This window comes from Anas platyrhynchos, chromosome 1 (assembly GCF_047663525.1).
Source record: "Anas platyrhynchos isolate ZD024472 breed Pekin duck chromosome 1, IASCAAS_PekinDuck_T2T, whole genome shotgun sequence".
Classification (NCBI taxonomy): domain Eukaryota; kingdom Metazoa; phylum Chordata; class Aves; order Anseriformes; family Anatidae; genus Anas; species Anas platyrhynchos.
In genome coordinates, this window is record NC_092587.1 from 106233259 (window position 1) to 106255990 (window position 22732).

Sequence of the window (22732 nt, forward strand, 5' to 3'; positions counted from 1 at the left end):
TTCAGTAATAAAACAACCCATACAGTAGGCAATGAAATTGATTGCATAAAAAGTAAAATGTTCCCCTCCTTTTGAAAAAGTGTTTTTTACCTTTCCATTTAAGATTTCTATCAAATAGACTAAGAACGCATATATTTCTACTAGTATTCATTGATTTAGAAGTCATTAAGAAAATCATTTTCAATTATATTTGAAAGGGCAAATACGTATTTTCTTAAATATTAGCTAAGCAAAAGTATAAAAACTGAAATGATGTTCTTATTCTGAACAGTCAGCAATGTATCATGGAGTTTGAAGAGAGAGAAAAAGGACGATAGCAGTTACCCTGTTAAAACATTTATATTACATTATACTATGTTTTTCCATCTGTCTGTTAAGACAGTACTCAAGCAATCTACAGTAGAAAAAGTCTTGTTCTTATTTTGGAACAGGCATAAATAGAGCTGCAAATGGAAATACACCACTGCACTGCTGACTCATACATCACTCCCAAGACACCAAGCAATGCTGATGTGCAACACCAATGTGAAAAAAAAAAAAAAAAGGCCACAGTTTCCCCCTCCCCTGTGCTGTTGGCTCAGGACATAGCATCACACCAGGCAATTGTCATTAGCCAGTTTCTGGGCTAGACTGACACCTTGAACTAGCCAGGCCCATGTACCATTATGGAGTTGTCTTTTTTCCCCTGAATTACTGGTCAGATACAAGTTGTCACTTTTATAAGGGTCATCTGAGTTTATAAACACAATAGCTGTTGTTCTTCTAAGAGTCACAGTATTCAAAACACATCATCGTCTATTACAGAAACACTGAGATGAAATGTTAAAATATCTTTTCTGAGATTTGTAATGAAGTAAAATTACCTAAGCAGCTTTAAAAATACAAGTACAGAAAGCAAGATCAAGTGTGGAATACATTTATTTTGAAGTACATGAAAGTATTTCAATGTTCTGAACTACAGAAGATGAGGTCCTGGCCCTATAACCATTTAATAATATGCCTAGTTTTCCTCACACTAATTTATTTAAGACAGTATGCAACTGTTTGCAGACTATTAGCCCAAAAAAATTCTTCTCTGACTTTTTCATTCTACTGTAATTTAAAAAATTACCTTTACAAGAATAAATACTGTTTTAGTACTCTCTTAAACCTTTCAGTAATTCTGCTTAGCACCATGTCTAATTAATTACATTTGAAATGTGGAAGATGACAACTTACATCAACTATTACTATCATTTAAATGTTTTTCTTCAGCTGCATACTGACCTACTACTCAGTCTTGGAATGTTAAATTATGATATTATTTGTTATTAAATAGTTTGATTTATGGTTTGTGACCATATTGGAATTTTGGCAATGGAAAAAATACTAAAGGTGGGTCTTGATTTTTTAATCAGATTATATACATGCTTAATTTTCAGGACTGTTTCCACTGGCTTCTGAATGGCATATTCATAAACATCTTTTAGCCTCCTGATCTGTGACTTGAAAACTTTAGAAAATGTTATTCTTTGGAATTAATGTTATTAATAAATTCTCACTTTCTTTCTTTCAAGATACTCTTTTTAACGGTCTTGGACTTCGTGCCGTCATTGGCCTGGGAGTGGCAGCCCTTTTGTTAATCCTTGTGGTGATTGATGTCAGCTGCTTCTTTTTACGACAATGTGGATTGCTAATGTGCATTACCAGGAGGATTTGTGGGAAAAAGAGTGGTTCAAGTGGAAAAAGCAAAGAACTGGAAGAAGGAAAGGCTGCTTACCTGTGAGTATTAATTACTTATTTTAGAAACATTATTAGAAGAGAAACCTGGCTGTTCAACTCATATTTGCTTAATGGCTATCTTGCAGTTTGTCATTAAAGTTTCTATTACTTGGAAAAGCGTTCCCTGAAATGTATTGAATTGCTTTTGAACAAATGTTGCCTTAAAGTTAAAAAAACAACAACAACAAAAAAAAAAAGACAAAGAAAAGAGTATAGACCATACTTCATTTTAAGATGGCCTGTTTGTGCAGTTTGTGCTACTCTGACACAAAATAAAATCAACCACAGTTCAGTAATAGATACAGGCATATCTTGGGCTCATGAAAAACAGGTAAAAGAGCATCATAACTTCATTTCTACATTTCTACCAATCCAGCATTCTACCAGCTGCTAACACCAAAAAACTCAGCATACGGTTGCGGCATTGCCAGTAAATCTGAGAGTTTTTTGGAAAATATGTGAAATAGTTTTTCTTCTCGAATATAGCTATTGCTGGAAAATCTTGGGTTTTGTCTGTAGAGTTTTGGAATTACAAGTATTGTTTGCTTTTAAAAATAGAAGTGCTAAGATGGACGTGGCTGAAATGCAGGTACGCGTAATTGTTCTTCATAGCAACAATTAATGTTTGCTAAAAGTAAGTGGGGAAGAACAACCCCAGTTCTCACAAATGCCCTCGTATAGTGGCTACTTCATCATACAAATGGGAATTGAATGGTCATTTATGGACAAGTATGTTTCCTTAAATGATAGCAAGATCCTGACAAAACAGTTCAAGTACTGATTGTGTAAAATAATAGTGCTTTTAAGACCCAACATTTACAGGGTGTCCTGGTTTCAGTTAGAACAGAATTAATTTTCTTCCTAGTAGCTGGTGGAATGCTGTGTTTTGGCTTAGGATGAGAAGAGTGCTGATAACACCCCGATGCTTTAATTGTTGCAGAGCAGTGCTTATACTAAGCCAAGGACATCTCAGCCTTTTGCTCTGCCCTGCCAACGGGCAGGCTGGGGGTGCAGTAAGAGCTGGGAGGGGACAGACCTGGGACAGGTGACCCAAACTAGCCAAAGGGGTATTCCATACCATCTGACGTCATGCTAAACAATATATAGGGGTGGCTAGCCGGGGGGAGGGGGCCGGACTGCTCGGGGTTAGGCTGGGCATCGGTCAGCGGGTGGTGAGCAATTGCATTGTGCATCACTTGTTTGTACATATTGTTATTACTTTCCTATTATCACCATTGTATCATTATTATTATTGTTATTATTATTTTTGTTATTATTATTTTCCTGTCTTATTAAACTGTCTTTATTTCAACTCACGGGCTTCACTTCCCATTTCTCTCCCCCGTCCCAGAGAGGGAGGGGGGAGGGTGAGCGAACGGCTGCGTGGTGTTTAGCTGCCAGCCGGGTTAAACCACGACACAGGGTTTTCAAAAGATAAGATGGAAAGATTACTTATGGCTTCTCATTTTAGGCAGTTCCATTTATTTACTAAATATGTCAGCTTTGTGTCCTTATTATGCTCATCTAAAGGATTTTTAATGCATACACTGTAGTATTTGAGAGTGCTGTGTTTTGTGGCTTAAGCTCCACAAGGTTCAATTCCTGTGTGCTGCAACTTTCCCAGCAGTCAGGCCTTCATTCCCCTGCACCTTCACAGATCTGTCCTTCCCCCCAGCTGTTTGTAGAGCAGATCGAATTGGTGGCACTTAGTATTCATAGCTGCACTAGTCTTCTCTGTTGCTGATAGTGGAAGTGTAAAAGTCTCTTTTTTGGTTTTAGTTCTGGTTATTGTGATTCAGAGACTGCATTTTTCTGAGGTAACTTGATTGCATTTCTTGGTTGGGATCTTATCCCTTTTTGGAGCAGCTTCACAGAACCAAAACAATCAGAAGCAGGCACGCAGTATTTACGTCAAATAATACTTCTGAATAAAAGAGGTTGTGCCATAAAACAACTGTTTCCTAACTGATCACAGGTAATAGTAAAGGCAAGAATAACACAGTTTTCTATTGTGTGAAGTCAGCGTGTCCTGTTTAGTCAGCATTTGAAGCTTCTGGCTCAGGTTCAGCTTCCTACTGAGCATGGCATTGGTGCCATGGTAGCAGGAATGGGTGTAGAGACCCCTTCTGAATGGGAAGACCTTAGGGAGCTACAGTTGTAAATGTCACTTGACAGGAATCTATACATTGCTATCAACATCTGATACACAAATGCTACTCAGTGCTGTCTCAGCAAAGCATAAAACAGTTGCTTAACATCAATTTCTCCATGATACTTCTTTTACAAGAACAGCTATCCCGTTTAACTATGTTTCTTTCCTTATAGGGGTGGTTTTCAGTGAGCCAGATCTTTAAATACTTGGTACTATTCTTATTTTAGCCTGCTCTCTGCTTAACCTGTCAGTATAAAATTTCAAGACAGTCTTTGTTATAAATGAAGTCTCATCTCAATCTGAATTTAGTAATATTTATAAAAGAATATTTATAAATGGTATAAAAGGCAAGTAAACAGTGCTGAGTGTGCAGGGAGTCTACGCTCCACCAACACACACACACGAACATCAAACGTTCTAAATATATAGAACATTGATTTTACATACTAAACCCGAATATGCCTATACATATGTACAATCAGAAAAGGTAACAAACAATCCTTTAAGTTCCATGACTTCACAGTCTTCATTTTCAATTCCTTTTCTTGATTACAAACAACAGTCTCCATCTTCCATTCCTTTTGAACAATATGTCTTGCTTTAAGTTGTCAAACAACTTGGCCTTTGGGCCCTAGGTATCCTGTTCTTCCCTGATCGAAGAAAAGCTTATCCATCTCCTTTTCAAGGCCAAATAGGGCCTGGGTCAAAAGACACCTCCAGGTCACCAGGTGGTGTAACAGCAAAAGCCTTCGATGGCAGTAGCGGTGGGGGGCCGATGGCATAGCAGTTGGTTCAGTAAAGGAGCCCGCAGCTCCCTCACTTTCTGGCAAACCACACGTTTCTGACTGTGGTCCCAGAGGGCTCTTTAAGGCCTCAGAGATTGCTCGCCAGGTGCTGAGCAAGCCCACTGCAACCTTGTCGTCTTTAGTTGCAGAGTCCCACACCTTGACCTCAATTTGGTCCCATATTTCAGGATCATAAACTGTCTGGTTGTTAATAAGGAGAATAAGCTGTAAGGTTACCAGGACAGTCTTTGTTTCAAAGGACGTATGATTCCCCATAACGTGCAACTGCTTACCAGCGAGAGGCAGTTGCATGCATGGGTCTGCTTCTCTCTGCTTGAGCTTCTTTCCAGCTCCGGTGTGCCATTTCCAGAGACTTTCTGTATTAGCTTCTCTGAGCAGTTTGCTGAGTTTGGCCGAACCTACCTTCATGAGGCAATCAATGTGCCTGTTCCCGTTCTGGTCTCCGTTCTGCTAGCCTGTTCCTTTCCTTTTCATTCCTTCTTTCTGCTTCTTTATTGATGACATAACTTCATAACATCGTGTTGCATTTTTTTTTTTTTATCTTGAAGGCAGGCTCCCCTCTTATTCCCTTCACCCCACAGCAGTCCTTTTCAAAAACAACATTTCGTTGATCAAACAATTTTGCAAATAACAACAACGGCAAACACCCAGAAACTTTCATGCCTTAATGGCTGAAGAACAAGCAACCCGAGACTGCATGGAGTCTCCTGAATCACCCTTCTTTGTTCCCTCTAAACTCTTTTACATTCCTGATGGCCTCATCATTAAGAGTCTGATGTTACCATCAACCACAGGGCTCTCGACCCCCATGGCCACACTCCCAAATCTCCCCCTTCTTTATTAACATCAACCATTTTCTTGACACGAATTGCCTCTCCACATATAACAGTCTTGAAGAGAAAATTTTAATTTATTTCATGCCAACTTCCATTCTCTAAAAGACATTCCCCTCTTTTGGGGAATAAATACATCAGTTCACATTCTGAAATTTTGGGTGGTTTTATGGTACTTTTTTGTTGCATTTTGATTGGTAGGTAATCTGTTGTCATTAATTATCTTGCACGTGCAACGGATGCAGATAGCATAAACATATATACGCATATAGCATAAACACAACGCATATAGCATAAACACAGCCACCTGGAACTGAAATGGCAGGATTTGTAGTTTCCTACAAATAGCTTTCCCCTCAGTGGAATTTTTAGTTGTTATACAGTTTGTACTTTCTCTGCAGATCAGTTGCTCAATTATCTTGTCCACAGGACTGTACATGTACAGACAAAACAACTAGAACTTACTGTTTCCTCCACCTACTGGACTATTATGATCCAGTATCTTTTCATAGATATGAGGCAGCCATGAGTCCAATTGTAACTATATAGAAATGTTATCAAACAGCTATGTAAATGTCTACATAGCACCTAAATTAAATGCCTCAGTTATGTGCATCATCTACAGAAATGAGCGTGGTATCATACACACGTGCATGGTATCACACACAAATCATGATACTGTGCAAAAATATATGTGTGTGTGTGTGTACATATTCTAGGCTTCTATCTTTGAATCCTTCCCTAGTCCACTTCTTGGTTACACATTTATCTGTGCAGCACTCGTATTAGTCTATAAAGATTTTCCTTGAGTATAATTACCAGAGAATGGTCAAGTTTTCCAGGTACTTCCTGAATAGATTGGTGTCGTTGTAACAGCCGCTTTAAAGACTATCATCTCAGAAATTATGCAAAAATGTAAGATACAAATTAGACAAGTTTTTAACTAGAGCTTTGCTATGGCAGTCTGAATGTTGTATAGAATGTGGCAGTTCCAAAAAATAGTCTGTTAAATATAAAAACAGTTGTTCACCTGTAACTCAGTTACCCTGTGTTTCTAGACTGCAGCTGATAAAAGTTACAGGATAAAATTCCTGACTTGATGTAAGGAATTTTTAAATATTTAAATGGAAAGAGGTTTTATTTTGAAAATATCAGATAAATCTTGGATATCCTTTGATCTGCCTTTTGAGATTAAAAGTATATATGCTAGTTATAATTAATCAATAATAATATTGCCAATGCTTCTGTAGAAGCAAACAGAGCTTTCCATGTCAAGTCCATATTTACAACAAAACTGTAATGACAATACTCACAATTATGTTTTCCTTACAGTTCATTGTCCAATAGACACAAAGGTTTTTCATTGCTTTACATGGGGAAAACTAGCATCTGCTCCTAAAATGGGGGAATTTTCATATGGAAACAATTTCTTCCACCTGCCTGAATAGAGCAAGCTAGGTTCTTATCACACACGGGCTCTTTGCCCTGCTCTGGCAGTTGGGATTGTCAGAATCTTAGAAGATAAAAACACACTTGTGCTATGTGTATGCTATCAGAAAGGCTCTTTATACTGCCAAAAAATTCAAGCATAACTGGGCATCAAGTCTTATATTTACTATACTCAGCCTAGTTTATGTCGATTCCCATGAAGAGGTCATTGTCTTATTACTTTGTCGTAAACAAAATGCTCTTTTGAGATGTTAATCCGTGATGTTTTTGGAGTAAGTATCCATGGATACAGGATACTTTGAAGACTTCAAGGAATTGGGAACACACTGTTAAATGTGTCTCAGTGGTGTTAATCATCAATAATTAGATCTACCTTTTCTTTGCTTACTTTTGAAAGCAAAGATCTTGATAATTAATTAAGTGTAATGTATGTGGTTAATATGATGATAAAGTCTAAGGCTCTTCTAACAATTTTTAGGAAAGATGGATCAAAAGAGCCAATAGTGGAAATGAGAACAGAGGATGAAAGAATTACCAATCATGAAGATGGAAGTCCAGTAAATGAGCCAAACGAGACAACTCCCCTCACAGAACCAGAGTAAGTAGCTTGATTTTCCCCAGAGTCTGACACGGACTCCTCCTAGCTACAAGGCTGACTTCAAGATGGGAGGGAGAGAGGTACACAACAACCTTGTACAGCAACAGTGCAGTTCACTGGTGTGATTTTTTTTTATTTTTTTTTTACAGTAGTCACACAAAAACATGGTACCCCTAATGCAACAGCCAAGGTTATCACCAGATACTTCTCTCTCCTTTCCGTGACCCAGACTACAACCACGTCCTAGTGTTATCCAGCCCCAGGATGGCAACACCACTATAGTGGGAGTTCTCCAGCATACCTGGAGGTTAGCAAGTATCCAGGGAAATTTTCTGGCCCTCCCTGCTGCCCTGACCCTTGTGGTGCTCATTCTCTGCTCTGGATGAAGACAGACCTGATGCCAGCACCCAGGAGGCACAGGCAGCCCTGCCCTGCCCTCACTGCCCCATAGCACCCCTGCCCATGGCCCATCATCTCCAGGCTCCTCAGCAGCCCATGCCTGGCCCTGATGGGATGTGGGCCCACACACCACTGCTGCCCCAGCTCTGCCCACAATGCTGAGGGGCTGGAGGGTGAACACTGAAGGGCCTGTTCATCAAACGGTACAGAGCCCCGATCTTTGATGGAGTTACAGCGTATTTTTTAACAAGATAGAATCTTTTTGTAGGACAGTCCCTTTCTCTTTAATCTTCTGAAAAATACTTAGAATTTGTATTGGGGGGTTCTACAGAGAACCTGGTTATCTAAGAAGTCATAGTAATGTAGCTATAAACATTATACAAACTCTGGTGGGTTTTGGATATGTTAGCAGCTTAGGCACCAGTGCCAAATTGTTTAATATCTTCAAGACTAACTGTTGAACCAGATCTTGCAAATACATAAGATGCATTTCCCAAGGGACACAATACAAGGAAAAATTAAGTTTGCTTCTTTCCATTTCTCCCAGTCATTAGAACAGCTGTCAGGAGTGAAAACTAGAAAGTGAAGATCAAAAATGTTTTATTATCTTAATGGGGGGAAAATAATCAGTCACTGGTGGCAGGAAAAATAGCTAAATCTTTGGGACAACTGATTAGGAGTTAGATGGGTATCATGTCCCTGGGAGAATAGGACTGCTGAAAGATATTAATAATGATGACTCTTTCTTTCTTGGCAATTTCTTCTCTGACAATTAATGGCAAAAGGCAGCAGTGCAAGGCACAGCTGGATGGAGGTCAGATGGGTTAGCTAAAGATTCAGGACAGTGTCACTTACAAAACCAAAGATGAAACAAGAAAACATCATGCAGGCAGGACATCTGAAGGGACACTGGTTCTGGGGGAGCACTGCAAGACCTGCTTACACTAGTCATAACAGATGAGACAGAGAAGAAATATAAGTTGCAGATGAGGTGCCACTGAAGGAAAGGAAGATGCAATAGGGTAGAAGTCTCTAGGTGAGAGTAACACACAAGCACACTGTGAACAACAGGTTATCATCCAGGTCATACCCCAGGGAGGGGCAAAGATGACCAGCAGGGATCATGGAGCAAAGAACTTAGCTTGTAGGAGGGAGGAGTTTGAAGGGTCAATCAGAAAGTATTCATAGAGAGAGACAGGAATGTCCTATGTATCTGAGGAAAAATATTTCAGGATAAGAGATCTGTCTATGCGATACCTGTCTCTTGACCACAGAGTCAGCCTAACTCTGTGCCTAACTTTCAGGAAGACTTTTTTTTTTTTTTTTTTTCCATTAAGAAACATAAATCCAGGCCCTATGTTACTTTACAGAATGGTAGAATATTCTGAGTTGGAAGGAACCTACAAGAATCATTTGAAGTCCAACTCCTGGCTCCACATAGGTCTACCCAAAAATCAGACCATGTGTCTGAAAGCACTGTCCAAACACTCCTAGAACTCCAGCAGGCTCACTGCTATGACCACTGCCCTGGGGAGCCTGTCCCAGTGCCCGACCACCCTCTGGATGCAGAACCTTTTCCTAACACCCAGCCTGACCCTCCACTGTCCAAGCTCCATGCCGTTCCCTCGGGTCCTGTCACTGTCCCCAGTGTGCTGTCCCACACGGTACTCAAGGTGAGGCCATGCCAACACAGAGCAGAACAGGACAGTCACTTCCCATGACCAACTAGCAATGCTATGCTTGATGCACCCAAAGACACTTTGAATAATAACATAATGATACTCAGATATTTAAATGCAATTTAAGCATTTTTGTTAAATAATTAATAAAAGGATTATTTTGTTTTACAATAGTGGAATATTTTTGTTACATTACTCAGCATATTACTCAGTAATCTTTATTTATTTTAACTCAGATGATTCTGTTAAAGCCATATTTGGAATCCATTTGTGATAGATTAGCAAAAAGCATTTTTACCTGAAAGTAACAAGTTCTAATCATACTATCAGAAAATCAATTTAAGCTGTGCATTTCTTATTATATTTCTGTAATATGATGAAAATGCCACATGCAGCACAGTACTATAATTACATTCTTAGTCTGATATTATATTTCTAGTATTGATGGAGTTTTACTTAGTATTAATGAATCTGTGTGAATTTTAGTATCAGAATAGGTTGGAGTCATTTTCTTATAAAATAGTCATCTAACAGGGAAGTAAATATTCTAGTTAAAGCCTTGTGTCGGTACTGTCGGCAGAGTGTTGTAGTTTTAGGCCACTTGCAGTGTTAGGGGAAGTAAATATTATTATTGATTGATAACAGGCAGTGACTGATAAAAACAAAAGAACCTATTAAAGTTTGCCAGTCTTTTTTTTCCTCCAAAAAGCTTTTACTGTAAAATGCTTTAAGATTTGAAAGAATTACTGTTTTCACAGCTGAAAAATAAAAAAAAAATAAAAATATTTCAAATAGGCATAGATAAACAATAATTAGGTGTAAGAAAACTGATGTAATTTGAACATTTAAACTTGATTTAGTTAATTAAAGCAGGAAATTATTGAATCAGATAATAGAGATTAAATATGAATTAATATTTTAAACAAAGGGATAGGAAAGTTTCAAAACAGCAAAAATGTTGTCATAGTCAAAAGTGTTTAAAAATAATAATAAGGTCAAATAATTCGGTATTGACTTTTTAATGAGGAAAACCTATAAACCTTTTGTTTACTTCTAGGTCACTTTACTGCTCTTCTTGCTGGCATGTAAAGGAAAACTAAAAATCCCTGTTTGCATAAACTAAAAAAAAATCCCTGTTTGCATAAACAGGGATTTCAGTAATATCTGAAACCCTTAGTAGGGTTTTAGCAATATCTTCCTATTTCAAATACTTATAAATTATTTGTGACATGCTCTTAATCTACTTCTCCAAAAGTAATTGATTTAAATTCACACACAAAATATTCTGTCAATTTCTAGTTATTACTTTGAGTAAATAGTCCCTCCCTTTCATAGAATCATGGAATGATTTGGTTGGAAGGGACCTTAAAAAGACCATCCAGTTCCACCCTCCCAGCCATGGGTCGGGACACCTCCCATTAGATCAGATTGCCCAAAGCCCCATCCAGCCTGGCCTTGAATGCTTCCAGGGCATCCACAGCTTCTCTGGGCAAATCTGTTCTAGTGCCTCGCCAACCTTATAGTAAACAATTTATTCCTTATCTCTCTTGGTTTAAAGCCATTATTCTTTGTCCTAGAAGAAATTACTCTCCTTTTATATGAAACTTAATTAAATATGGTGATTTTTTAAAACAGATTGTTTTGCATCATAGGCCTTTAACACGGGTGTGTCTCATAAGCCATGCTTCCTCTGCCACAGTGTTTTATCCTTTTTTAAAAATAGATTTCTGCTGTTACCATTCTTTCAGGTGTCGTGTTGTGGGCTGAAATCTGTTTCCTTTGGTTGTGTCATGTGAAACAAACAATTACTAAAGTCCCTCTGTATTCAATGCCAGACAGCTGATACACATCCTACATATTTTACTATAATAGAACAAGTTAGTCTTCTCTTTGATTTTTTCTTAGATACAGGTTATGCTTACTGTTTAACCTCTTCATAAATAGCAACTTACTAGTTCATTTCAGCCAGCCTAAATATAAGACTGGGAGTTTGGGTATTGCTTTGTTTTATTTATTGTTATCAAACATTGTTATTACAAGACATTCCTAAGGGATTCCTCAGACAGGTTTGCAATAGTATAGTGCTCTTTGGGACATCAAAGCAATCACAGTGGAAGATTACCGAAACATTTTTCATAACATTTGTTATGAATGAAAAAAGACATATGCATACCATTCCCTAGTTAGAAAACAGAAAGCAAACCCAAACTGGAATCAGGATTAACAGCTACTACGCCTGGGAGATATTATTACAGGAACATCTGCCTAAACCATACATATTTTTCACAGATACATTTTGACTGGTAGCAGGGAATCTGATTTTCAAGAAGTCAAGAATGAAATCTGTGTTTTGTCTTTCCTATAAAGTAAGGGTGGGGGACTCTTTTGGCATTGGAATTTAGGGTTTTAAAATAAAAAGGGAATCTTTAGACCATTTCTGAAATTAAAATACTAGCTGAAAGTCTTCATGCATTCAAACATGAACAGCTTTTATCTCAGGGATGAATGTAAGTGGACAGCTTCTTATTGTGCCATTTCTCACAAACTTAGTCTTAAAAAAGTTGTAACTTAGTAAAGCACTTTGCTTCTTTGACCTAGTGAAAATAAATTGTAGAAGTTTGTAAAGAATAACCTCCATTACCTCCTTGAGCTAGAAAACATTATTTCCCTTACCTGTGTCTTGGCATAGCCAATGGTGGATGTCTTCTTTCATATGCAACTGCATTTACAGTTGGAAACAGACAAAAAAATAAATAAATCTAGATTCCACGAAAGACTTGACTTTGTGTGTTTAGCAGTACCTTAACGAACACATAGCTCAGGGTCACGTTCACAGAATTATAGAAGCTGGCTATTTGGCATTCTATTATTTATTCTGTCATATTGAAGAAACTATTTTGGGCAGCAACAATGTGCTTATCATATGCCATTTAGCTTTTTCTGTCTTTACAGAATTCTGGAAAGAATTGATATGAATTATTTTGAGAGTAAGAACACTAATACTCAAAGCAATTGTAAATTATTTCAGTTAAGTATGTTTTTATAAACACTATGGGCTGTATTAACAATGTACATACTGTAGACTTAAATTCCAGATGATGTGTTGTGTTTTGTAACTACCATGATTTCTCCTTTCTTCTGATAGGAAGCTGCCACTAAAGGAAGAAAATGGAAAAGAAGCTTTAAATCCAGAAACCATAGAAATCAAAGTTGCTAATGACATCATCCAGTCAAAAGAAGATGATAGCAAAGCATAGAAAGATAAACTACAGCTATCTGGATAATACATTTGGATTGAAGCAACCCCATGACCAAAACTTTACACTGACCTTAATTTCTTGGGAAACTTAAGCTTGGAATAGTTAGTACATGTGTACATATGATGAAACAGTTTCTGTCTACAGTTCCTTTCTATTTTTTTGTTTTGTTTTGTTAATGGTTTTAGTATGTAGGTTTGCTGACACCAAGTCCCATGGTATACATTTGAAAAATCTTCAGAATAAGAACTGTAATTTATTATATGAAAAAAGTATGTCTATTTAGAAGAATACTTTGCAAAGCACCCCTAACCACACATCAGGTCTCTGGATCTTACAGTGCGAGCTACATACATAAAGTGCCATATATTATTGTATTTGTTTCCATTTATAATAAAGCAAAAGTTTAGGTTGCCTTTAAAAAAAAAGAAGTCTCAGTACAATATTTAAGACCTTGGCACTGGCAGACACTCAGTAGTCATTCAAGCTGTGCATATCACTTGAAACAAAACAAAATAAAAACCAGACCGTCTTCAACAGCACAGAGCCAGCTACACCTGCAGTTTCACCTGGGTTTTCTAGTACAATAGCAAACAAATGACAACCATGATGTACAGATTTAAAACAAAATGGCTGAATTTTGTGGAAGTATATTGGTCTCATCCTAACTATGTGAGCATAATTCTGAAAGGCCCCAAGATTTTCAGAATGTCCAGTTTTCTATATTAATGTTTGGAAGGTTGTATGTAAACTGGAATGCAGGAAATGTGCAAAAAGTAAACTCGTTTTTGGTAACTTGTGGCTTCAAATGAAACCTTATAACACAAGCTCGCATTAGTTTCCCCAATGTATTTATTATACAGTATTCATTCTTCTTTTAGTTACAACCATTTAATCAAGGGATAAACTGTATTTTATGGTAGTAGATATATTTTCACCACAAATCAGTATGTGAAATATTTAAACTTGAGCTTATTAAAGAAGCACTTCTTACGTTATGATTTCATATCTTTTGTCATATCAAGAAACAAAAGAACAGATGGTAAGAAGGACTTTGGCTAAATGGTTAGTAACATTTTAAATTTTTAATGAGTAACATCTTGTATGAGGCCAAATATATATATTTTTTTTTCCTATCAAGCACTCTTTAAGATAATCTTTTTTTATTATTCAGGCTAATATGCACTACTTGAAAATTTGGCTAATTTATTTGATGAAAAATTCATTCTTATTATTATTGATTTAATGGTGTCACTAATATGAGTAATACATTTTGTTTCCATTTCAGCACAGTGTATCCACACCTACCAAATTGTTCAAATTCTTGCTTTGGAAAGAGTAGATAAATCATATAGGATACTAGAGTAGAAAATTTTACTTGGTGGGATTAAATTGTAGAGTACTTTTTGGATTCTCCACATCTAAGTCATGAGGTTTAACTGTAGCCTTACTCGGCAAATTATGTCTTCTCCATGCTATATCTAAATTTATCTCATATTTGCAGTACGTAAACTGCCTAATTTCACAAAGAATGTTATCAACTCTTTGCTGATATTTTGTAGTAATGGCAAAGTGTTTGACTTCTGTGCAGCAAAGCCAAAATTGAAAAGTAAAAGAATGTCTTTAAATTTGGGGAAAATGACAGGTTAACCTTCTTGTTAACCCAATCATTAGTGCTTTTGAAAGAGTTAATGAGGACATAGTTAATTTATGTATCTTTCTTATTTTTCAATCCCAACTAATATTTTTTTTTCCCAACTTTTCCTTGCCTTGGGAAAAAAAGATACAATGAACCAAGTATTGAAGACAGAGGCATAATGCTGGTGTGGCTAGGATAAGAGGCCAAGTTCCCACAAAAAACAAAGCGAAAAGAATGGGTTACAGCAATGTAGGATGAAAGTCATGAAAGAGAACCATTTAAAACTGCTGCAAAGAGGTCTCTTTCAATGCTAAGGCACTACTTCTGGATGAAAGAAAGATGAATATACTCCCTTATGGTCTCTCATTGTTGCTACTATGAACTGTGCAGGCAGTATTACCAAGTAGCTCCTTGCCTGTTAAATTTCTGTCCTGTTTCTTTCTGAGTAAGTACACAATGAGCAGGACTGTCCCCTAATCAATAATTAAGAAAAATGGTTGTCTCGTTTATGTATGTGAATATATATTCTTTCTACAAAGTATGTATATGCAACTGGGCTTTCTCCCTCCATTGACATGCAAGGAAGGGACCTGGAATATTGAAGTAGTTGAATGCAGATGGTGTGGCTTGAACCCACATCATCTCATGCAGTATTTTTACCAAGGTGAGGATGAAGGTAGGAGACCTTCTTTCCTCTTCTATCTGTCAAAACAAGTTTAGGTGATGCTGTACATACTCACATAAGTCAAGGTTCATTAGACAAACAGTGCTTTTTCTGAAGCCAGCACGGTTCCTGTGGGCAGGCCTAATCCTTTCTAGGCTCAACTGTAGTTGTATTTTCAATTTTAGTCCTTTTTCTTCAGACTTATACAAAAGACTTTCATGGCCTAACATCTATAGGTTGGTCGGTGGTGGTGTTTTTTTTTTTTTGTTTGTTTTGTTTTGTTTTTTGGAGGGGGGAGTTGTTTATTATTTTTATTATTATTTTTAAATATATGGCTTCTAATTATAATGTGAAAGGATTGGAAGATTTAAAAGGTCTCTTCAGCACATTTAGTATTAATACTCCTGTCCTACTCTTCACAAGTTAAATATACAGCAAAATTATTCCAATAAGGGAAGCAGAAGCAGTTCCCAGTATATTGGATTACAATATATTTATTTTCTTCCTGCTGTAATGTCTATTGCCAATTAGGCTGAGAATTTAACAGTTCAAAATTATTGGCATACTGCTCCAAGAATGCCTTTTCATCTGTGGACTAATATGTTATCTCTTGTGTTTTGACTATGATGAAAAGAAAGATGGCTTTTTATGAAGAAAGCCAAACTATAACTATAACAGGATGCTCAAAAACACTGATATTTGCAAGTATTTCCAAATGAGGGACAGTGCATAGTAATTTGTAAGGTATGTGTAGAACTGGAGTAACATCATTTCTTTATTTTTTCCTAATCTAGACTAAAAAGAAAAGAAAAAAAAAAAAAAGGTATCTGTATAAGTGTCACTTTTACTGTCTAAAAGTAATTTTAAGTGTTAGTATGAAATGTCAGAAGAGTTGGCAGAATATAACTACTTTTAAAAGTAATCTGAATGGTTATACTAACATACTCCAGGGAGAAGCATGGGAGGGAGCTATTGAAACTATGGACAAAATGGAATGTGGCAGTGACAATCCATTCAACAAAAAATAAGGAGTAAAATTAAGCAAAATGACTTAAATCTTATTATTATTAGTAGTAGTAGTAAAAATACATTCTGATTTACCACAATAGTAACAAAACAATAAAAAATTAATGTTTTACAATTTAGTATACAGATGTACTATGGAGAGTTCTTGTTTTTTGTTCTGGTTTTCTTTCCTATTTTATTTTATTTTAGTTTTTACTTATATGGTATTTGTTTCTTTTTCTGGTTGCTTTTGTTGTTTTGTTTTTCGGTTGTTTTGTGGTTGCAGAAATATTTACGATTCTGGTGATGCTAATGCCTAGCATTATAATGTGACAAAGTTTAATTTATTTAGGCCTCAGTCTTGCAAGAAGTTTTGTGTGGCTGAACCCACTACTCGTATGTAACCCTACTGGCACCAGTGGGGTCAGTGTGAGCAGGAGGATGTCCTTTCACGTAAAAGCTTGCAGGATTGGGTTGACATATCTCTTCATAGATATATACAACATATTTACACAGTGACAGTCATATACAAAGGCTGTTTGACAGCAGTCCGTGGTATAGTAAATTCCACCTGCTGTCTTCAGCCTCTGCATTGATGTTCATCCAAAAAAGTGGATTTCTTTTTATGATGGTAATTATTTATTTAAGTGCCAATCATTAAACTGTAGTATAATAATCACACCATTTTTTCTGTTTCCTAGACCAGATAATGGAAATGTATTTGTGCCTTTTGATAGCATGCCACTCTACTTTATTAAAGAAAAAAAATCTTCAATAATTTGTCTACAAAGCCTGTTTAAAGTATTTGAAAGCTTTATCATGACATACTTTTCTGCTCAGATATGCTCAAATACTCATCTAAAGTAAACTGGAGATAATATTTGCAATTCACGTAAATATTTTAAACACAAAATTTACTATTGAGATCACAATTGTAGTGAGGGTTTTATATGGGTGTGTTACTGCTGAAAATATTCAAGTAGATGGAGCACATGGAGAGTAAGTAGGGGTGTTTTGAAGTTGACAAGTCAGATAGAAAGTCTCCTTAGTTCTATTTAGGCAGTTAGACCTCAAATATTAACATCTTTGCTCAAATCTGGAAGATGATGAGGAACATCTTCCCACCATTTTACCTCTGGAGTAAAACTGCAGTGAATATTTGTTTTGCAGCCATTTATGGCCTCACCATCTCTGTGTAAACTGTCATAGGAAGTAATAATATCTTTGCTGAGTAATGTTGTGTCTGCTGGGTGATATTTACTCCTGATTAAAGAGCCTCCAAAAAAATTTGACTGAAAATGTCAAGACCCTACTTAGTCCAGTTAATTTATGGAGGGGTGCAGAGAATGCTACAAGAAGGGCCCCAGAAGAGCTCAAGTCTCACTGGGGTTTAGGACAAAAACTTATTTCAGTGGGGCCTGAATTTCATCCCCTCATCTCAGTGAGGCTCCACATGTCCTCATCCCATCACATCACCTTTGTGAGCGGACACCTTGGTGTGAGTGGAATTTAAATGTCTTGATAGGCTCCTGCTAACATTTTGCACAGGGAAGGCTTGTCTATCAGGAGTTTGCAGTGATCAGAAAGCATGGATAAAGATATCTGATCATGGTTTTATCCCATACATTAGTATGTGCCCAGAATTAAGTAAAACATCCCTCTAATTAATTCACTGTGGTTGCAATACTTTAGGTAAAGATGAAAACATTCTAGGAAGTATTGTCTCTTCTTAAATCAGTTTGTTTAACTTCAGATAGTTGTGCTGATCCATGCAAAGCTACCATAGTTAAATGATTTAAAAAAAAAAAAATGGTTCTATCCCCTTTTTCAGTTTTTTTCGTATTATTTCCTGGAGTACCCAATCCACTTGACAGCAGAGCTGTAGTGGTAGGGGAAAATACTCACTAAACTTTAAGTGATCTTCAATATTTCTACTCAACATATAAATGTGTTCTTAAATCATTTCATTTGAACCTGAACCAGAAAGAAACCTTTCTACTACAAATTTGACTTTGGACCAGGTTCTGAGAAGTCACAGTTTACTTGTCTCCCTCTCCTCTTAACAGGCATTGTGAACTTCATGATGTTTGACTTTCAAACTTGAATATTGGCCATTTTTAGCCCAGAGAAATTAAATAGATATTTATTGCCAAATTTATATTGGCAGTTTTACGTCACAGGTGAGATTGGGAGTGGGCAAGATGACCAGCTGCAGTGCTGGCAGAATTAAGGAAAGCTACCAAAGAGAGAACAGGTGCAAGAGAGTGAGCTGTGAGAGTGCTCAAAAACTGGGAGATCCTATAGTTAGTAGTGGGGAAAGGAAAGTCGGGAGCTACTAAAAGAAGAGAGGCTGCTGCAGACTGTGAGAACTAGAGAATGGGCAGTGTAACTAGAGAATGGGATGCAGTCCTACTGCATCCTTCAGGTCTGCTGTGTAAGTAGGCTGCATTTTTAAATCTAAAATGTAGGGTTCAGAAAAGAGGAAAGAAGCCCTTGGGGTCTCTACAGGTTGGTGACAGACATATAAAGCAATCAGATTCCCCATGAAGATAAATTTCTTTGCTCATGGTGTAAAGTTCTCACAAAGAATTTTGAGCAAAGAATTTTGACAAGATTAAAAAAAAAAAAAAAAAAGCTTTCCTGCTACAATGAGCACTCAGTATGTATTTGTATGCTGTGTACAGTATAAGCTAAAGCATACCATATATTGTTTTTGTTATTCCACATGTTGTTAACAGCCCACTTGCGATATATACCACCTGAATTATATATTGATAAGTTAGCTACCACCGGAGCTAGTTTGTTTATTGTTTCAAAACCTTATGTCCCTATGAAATGCTGTGTATATATATATATCTCTATACTGTAAAAAGAAGTAATATCGCAGATGATGGTTTTGTATTTATGAAAGACATTGAAAGTATGGCTTAAAGTATATCAATTATTTGTCACTCTTCACCATTTGTATATTAATAGTAAAGATACTTTTACTTTAATGAAGTGTTGTAGTTTATATTTCTTTTTGCTAAGTGTCTTTCTGTCAAGGATGTCTGATTCATTAGGAGAATTATTGCCAAAAAGCATATAAATTATTTATTTTCCCCCCATTATAGAAGTGCTGAATAATACTCAAGCAGATATGCAATTTATTATTCTCTTTTCTGTCATAATACATCATTGTTATTAAAAACTATTATTGTAACATCCTGAGTCTCCAGCAGCATTTGAGGCTAAGAAAATTCTTTTCCCAAAGAATAAGTGCAACATTTTAAAGGTATTTAGTATATCCTAGAAAAAAGATGTTGTCATCAAAAGCTAACTTGCTCTGCCAAAGTTTGAGCCTTCCAAAAGGTTTGTAATTATGTCAGCAGTGCCAGGTCATAACAGGCTGGGCATAGTCTGCCATGAAGTGGGCTTTTATTTCATTGTTGATTTGTATCCATCAGAGATAGAGGATGAGTGAAGCACGTTCCAGACAGTACTGTTTAGCCACTTTTCTAAATTGGCAGAGCAGCAGTCATGCCCTCTGTTTTGCTAGTGCTGAAATTCTAAATTCCCAAAGAAACTTGCTAGATTGTGTATTAGTGCCTAAGTTTCAGCTTTCTGAATGCAACCTAAGCTCTAACTAACTATATGAGCCAAAGGATTGAGGGGGCCATACATAGGAGGAAAAGTTTTGCACAACAGTGTCCTCATAGCTTTACCTTCTTCATTCCTTAAGCTCTGGTATAAACATATGTCTTAGCCATGTGCTTGCTTAAGTGTGAGTGACAACATCAACAGCTGGCAGAATGGTCTCCATGTTGTATTGAAAAACTCAGCCTGAGAGAATTGATTTTAGTTAACATCAGTGTGCCACTGAAAGTTTTTTTTTTATTTATTTATTTTTGTGTTTAGGTATGTGCCTTGCTCAGAAAAAAAAACAGATTTCATCAAATGGTGCATAAATTCAGTTCAGGCATCTCAATAGTTATCTGCTCAGTGCACTGATGGCAAGATAAATTTACAGATGAACGGTAAATACAACTATTGTGAATGACTAATTATACAAAGATAATGTCTGACACCTTCAGAAACAATCAACTTTTTTTTTTTTTTAATTCAGCCTTGATGCTATACATCCTGCACTGGTGTATTTCAGACTTGCTACTCAAAATACAAGAAAAAATATTTAAAAGTGTTTTCAGATACCCTGATAAAGACAATTTACTTACCCATGTCATTGTTAATAACCTAGACACAGATAACACTGCACCAAAGAAAATAACAAAATGGAAAAAAATGTGTCACGCCTTGTATTCTTGGCTAAGCAAAAGATAGCTAGTTTTCTCATTTGGGCCCTGGCAGAGCATGATAAACTATATCTGTAAGCTCATTGCTATGTGGAAAATGCTTATGCTTGAGGATGTGGTTTAAACTTCCTTAGTCATTTATTAAACGTTATCAAAAAAAAAAAAAAAGTGTAAAATTTAAATTTCAGCAATTAATTTCTTTCACAATCAGTACCAATATAAAATATTGTCAACAGTGTTACTGGAAAAGCAGTATAAAATACATACGGCAGTAGATTGATCAGGTCAGGCAGTGAATTTTTAAAATCCATTCATGCACTCTAATGAGAAGATGAACAAAAAGTTTTGATTTAAAGACGAGGTTTTTTTTTTTTTCTATTAAGCAAAGTCCATCTCTTAGTCCAACTAACGATGGACAAATTATATCTCATTATTTTCAAATGGAAAAAAAAAAAGCAGTTTTGTTGTCCTAGTTCAGGACATAATAAACAAATTTTACTTTGGCACAATTTTATCATGGGGGGATGAAATTTATCATTTATTTATATCTGAAGGGCTAAATCATCTTTAACCACTCAAAACATTCTATGGACTTCTGAGACACTTTCCAAAACAAGTAAAAAAAAAAAAAAAAAGAAGTTTTTGAAACAATTGCTTTCAAATAGATTTGAGAATTACTGATATCTTTAAAAATAATATATATATGTGAAATGTAATGACTTTTTGCACATAGTGTACTGTAAGTTTAATAAAAAGTTCACTTGCAATGCAATTTAAACTATCAAGTAGGGCAGAATGAAACTGATGATGTATATTATGTGGTTTCCTATGCAAAGCTTTTCATTTTAGAGGAGCTTTGTAATGAAGCCATACCCTAGTGGGATGCAAGTGTTAATTGTTACACTGGAGCAATGCTTATGACTTCTTGGTATTCATGACGTGCCCTGCTGCAGTGTTTTGTTCTGTCCTTGTATGTATAAAGTATATATTTAGTGGAAAGTAGTCTCTTTTGAAAATTAAAGATATTCCATCTGTAAAATATGATTTTGTGTCTGTGAGTGAAGGAAAACAAATAAACACCACTTGCATAACCTGGTGACATAATATACAGCTGTAATATCACTGCCATGTATACTGTCAACTATATTCTTCAACAAGACAACATAAACCCCTTAAGCTGAAACACACTATGACCATCTGAAGGATCTCTGTTGTTGGCTTGTGCTGAAGGATGGGGACCTAAAAATGCTGCAACTGTAACAAAGTGTTTGATTATTTCCTGTGAGCTTGATTGTCAGTCTGGAACTGATGTGGATCCCACTCGGTATCGCCTGGATAAGGGCACGTCAGGGAAGCAGTAATGAAGAGACATAAGAGTCATTGAAAGCAATCCATCACTTACTGATGAATTTACTGCTAGCACCACTAATGCAAAAAAAAAAAAAAAAAAGAATTTAAAAGTTAGTATTGGATTTCTCTGATATTGAAAGATAACCCTGTGAAGGTGCTATAAGGGCTGGCAGATCCCTGGGACTGGGGCACCAGGGCCTGGAGGCAGGTCCTGTCCCATGGCCTAGCCTGCAGTGGGGCACCAAGGGCACAGGGGCAGCCTCAGCACCAGGCACCTCCCTGGGGCAGTGGTCAGCTTGAAACTGGACATGCCCAGGGCAGGGCTGTGGGGAGCTGGAGCCTGGCCCTGCTGTGGCCTCAGCGGGGCAGGGGCTGGTGGTCCAAGGACTGCTGTGGGGGCCTGGGCCTGGGCCAGGGCAGGTGGGGGAGCCCAGAGGGTGGTCAGAGATGGCTGCATCCTCAGGGCCTGGGAAGTTGAGTGGAAGTTCACAGGCAGGTAGGAAGTTTATGTACCCTTGGGGTTAAAGACTTAGAAGGAAAAAAAAAATATATTTTGGAGATGAGAATTGTGTAACTGTCAATTGCCAACATTTTAAAGTAGTAAGATGTTGCTCAGATAATTTAGGTCAATCTTTATTTCTCGGTTGATAAAAGTATAGTACTCCAAGTAGATTAATCTGTTTTACCAGATGAATCTTGTTATATTTTGCATTAGGTCCTTGAGAGATAAGCTCCACATAGCTCAGAATTGTCTTCAGTGGAAGAGCAGAAAGCTGCCAGGGAGGCAGGCAAAGCCCGGGACTGGCGTTCAGAAGGTGCCATTTGCACTCCAGGAACTGGCTGCTTGG

The 22732-nt window shown here is 36.9% G+C and overlaps 1 protein-coding gene across 1 annotated transcript in view; it reads left to right on the plus strand.

Annotated features, from left to right (window-relative positions):
• Nucleotides 1-21578, plus strand: part of NCAM2 (neural cell adhesion molecule 2) — a 291019-nt gene extending 269441 nt beyond the window's left edge. Inside the window, exons 16-18 of the mRNA XM_021270555.4 lie at nucleotides 1557-1761; nucleotides 7480-7599; nucleotides 12823-21578. Of these exons, the coding sequence (XP_021126230.1) occupies nucleotides 1557-1761; nucleotides 7480-7599; nucleotides 12823-12934 (437 nt within the window). The 3' untranslated portion in view covers nucleotides 12935-21578. The remainder of the gene's footprint in view (nucleotides 1-1556; nucleotides 1762-7479; nucleotides 7600-12822) is intronic.
• Nucleotides 21579-22732: the final 1154 nt, after the last annotated feature.